This window comes from Sprattus sprattus (genome assembly GCF_963457725.1).
Source record: "Sprattus sprattus genome assembly, chromosome: 13".
Taxonomy (NCBI): Eukaryota; Metazoa; Chordata; class Actinopteri; order Clupeiformes; family Clupeidae; genus Sprattus; species Sprattus sprattus.
The window spans coordinates 19,162,117-19,165,373 of record NC_137911.1 but is presented as its reverse complement, the minus strand read 5'-3'; the positions used below and the strand labels follow the sequence as shown (position 1 = coordinate 19,165,373).

The 3,257-nt window shown below is 43.5% G+C and overlaps 1 protein-coding gene across 2 annotated transcripts in view; it reads right to left on the bottom strand.

Annotated features, from left to right (window-relative positions):
- Window positions 1-645: 645 nt before the first annotated feature.
- The window catches only part of stxbp6 (syntaxin binding protein 6 (amisyn)), a 93,454-nt gene continuing 90,842 nt past the window's right edge, over window positions 646-3,257 (bottom strand). For both annotated transcript variants that reach the window (XM_080850716.1, XM_080850715.1), the window contains exon 6: window positions 646-1,544. In XM_080850716.1, coding sequence (XP_080706842.1) covers window positions 1,521-1,544 — 24 coding nt within the window. In that variant the 3' untranslated portion in view covers window positions 646-1,520. The remainder of the gene's footprint in view (window positions 1,545-3,257) is intronic.

Here is a 3,257-nt window from a genome sequence, read left to right as displayed (position 1 = left end):
AATTTCATTAACAAACAAGGATTACAGTCCTAACGTCTCTAAACACTACATTAAGGTGAAATGTGAAATGTAAAGACATTCAGTTCATCGTGTTTTTCAATTTTAAACTTCTGTTTTGCCCTGGTCGCCCTCGCCCAACCACCCCAAAGTCCACCCTACTCAACCCCAAAACAGTGTGTGTTCGTGTAACATACTATGTCCTCTGTCCCAAGGCTTAGCAATAAGCATACTCATTTTCTTTACCTAATTTCCCAGTAACCTATCTGATATTTACATAGCTTTCATCAAAAAAGGTATCCAAGTGTTAAAAATGGAAAGGTCTCCATAGTACAATGCAGAGAGATGTTGAGTTATTATGACGCAGTAAAGGCCTTTGTGTCCTCAAAACACTTCAATATATACACCCAACGAATGACATCACACTATAGGATGGACATAGGAACCCTGAAAACCATACGCTATGCTTTTATGTCAAATAAAGGTAGGCATAGATGTATATGCCTACATTCTGTCTTTTAGTATTTAATGGTTAAAACTCTTATTGCACGGCATATGATCAGCTTCACCAACATCTCAGCTCCTGGTGCTGGACTCGGCAGTTGCTCTTAATTGATATCTCTTTCCCAGCCCAAACTTCATTGCCCTTGCAGACATATTACCAAACATAGAAGTGTTAATTTAGTCTGGGTTACCTGGGTTACCGGAGTCGTTACATTTTGAAAAAAGGTTAATTGACAGATGAATGTTAAATGTTAGTATGGGGTCACAGCAACATAATGGCTTGTCAAATCAGTGTGCACAGAAACAACAGCTTGCCTGTGGGCATACTGAGTCTGATGTTATTGGCAATTAAAAACTCCAACAGCAGTCTCGGTCATGTGACGGGGCTCTCATCCCCTCTTCTATAGCACTTCCTTTATTTTATACACAGGCAAAATAACAGCCAACTCATCGCCGGATCTGAGCCAGATTTAAGCCAGATCTGTGATGGATCATGGCTGGACCCATTCCAGCGTCAGATCGAAACAGAGAAATAGCTCCCGTCACTTTTTTTTTTCTTAAATACTTTAGTGGTATAGTATGAAACGCATGAAAGATACCATCTCTTACTCCACACATTGTTAAAAAACTGGTAAAACTAAAAGTGTTATTTCTAAATCCCTTGGTAATTACTGTGTCATGGTTCACTCCGTATCACAGTGCCCTCTAGTGTTGAAAAACAGTACTGCAGGACACCTCACCAATGGCACGTCTGATGCTGGTCATCTACCAATTCAGTGGGTCTTTAGAAAGAGGTTTCATCAAAGTTTGCTCGCTATTCCCTTCATCCCTCCTTTTTGTCACTTTTCTATGCCACACATTTTTTCATGGGAACAAAACTGAGTTTAAAACCATTATCAATACAACAGGTGAAACAGAAGAAAGGGATTCAAATGTGGAAATGTCTTCTGGTGTTTGAGTGGTGGCCGCTACTGAGCCGGTCCCTTCAGCCCCCAGAGATTTGGCATTGTGACAGCGGCCTAACACTTGTGCTTCATCGCCAGCTGGAGAGACCGATACAGAGAAAGAGAGACAGAGAGAGAGAGAGAGAGAGAGAGAGAGAGAAGGAGTGAGAGGAAAGGTGAGAAAGAAGGAGGAAAACTTTCCATCAGTCAACTTGAATAGCTTGCAATCATGACTTTAATAATGTCACACACACACACACACACACACACACACACACACACACACACACACACACACACACACACACACAGACACACAGACACACAGACACACAGACACACCCACACACACACATACACACACACTGTGGGCATGAATCCCAAGCAATAATTACACTTTGAGAACATTGAGCTCTGGAGATAAGACTCTCCTTTGGAGGCTAACACTGGAGTTGGAACGCCATCTTGGGAACATCAGCAAAAAGTTCCTTTGGTGAGTGGGTCTACTGATAACGCCCCCACCTCTCAGTCTACCCCCACAGAAGTGAGTCTACTCTATGGTGCTGCTTGAACTAAGTGCTGAGTATGGGCTAAAGTTCAGGCAAACACATGGCTGGCTGCAGAGCAGACTAATGGCCAAATACCCAGCTTTAACACAAAGTCAAACAGCAGCCATTTTTTCCAGCCCCAGGGCCCCACAGGCATGCGCATCCATTAGCCTCATTAAGGAGAGTTCTAACGGGTGCAGTGGGAAACTCGTTAAGAGTGATAACTCAAGGTGAGACGGTCCTCATCACTCACGTTGTTCTGGGTTTGCACAGTACCCAGATCGGCCAACAGGGGCCAGCAGAGCAGCATGAACAGATGAGCCATGGGACACTGCGTTTTAAAAGTGCCAACACAGTGCAAGCAACACTCTGAGAGAAGCTAAAATATGACAGTAATGTAACATCAGGAGGCAGCTTCTGAAGGCTAACGCCCACTGGCAGCGCCTGACGCACGTCAAGAGATGCTTCTAGTTTTCTATTTAACGGGGCAACGCCCACTGATGGCGTCTGAGAAACGTCAACAGGGTTTAGAACAGGGATCTATATCTTGAGCAGAGTCAGGTGCATAGAAAAGGCTTGGATTTCAATTAAATCCACGTATTCGTATAGTCCTCAATTTCATCCACATTTTATGGCGCTGTGGATTCAAAGTATGACGTATCTTTCCCTAACAAACATTGCCACCATTAAACAAAACCAACTTACCTTGCCCAGCTTGTGTAGCAAGATGTTAACTAAGAAGGATGACTTAATACTATAGCATACTAATATTGTCCATTAACATCACACTGAATCTATGTTTCCAGCATTGTTGGCACGCTGAACAGGCCTTGAGGCTTTTAGGAACTCAAGAAACTACTGACACCAGGCTAGATCTGTGCTGGTTCAAGCCCCGGTCTGTTTCCAGAACCAGTAACTGCTATTAGGAAAGTCGAAAGCTGTTCCTACCCTCAGCATGAAATAGTAGGTGGCAGTGCCCAAACTGCTTTAAATGGGCTTCAATTAGACCAAGACTACACTGATGCATAATTCATTACCGTGACTTCCCAATCTTAGGACACAGCCTTGAGTCGATGTGTTGGCACATTATTGACAATATCCTGTCGAGCCACTGACACGTTTACCTTCAGTGTCCATCACATTGGGACAATGGCAAGGCAGTGGAGACGTTCTCAATCTCACACATGGTGAGAAGGAGAACAGAGATTTGATGAGGTCCCACTATGAGACGAAATTAGATTACCGATTATGAAGCGTAATATCT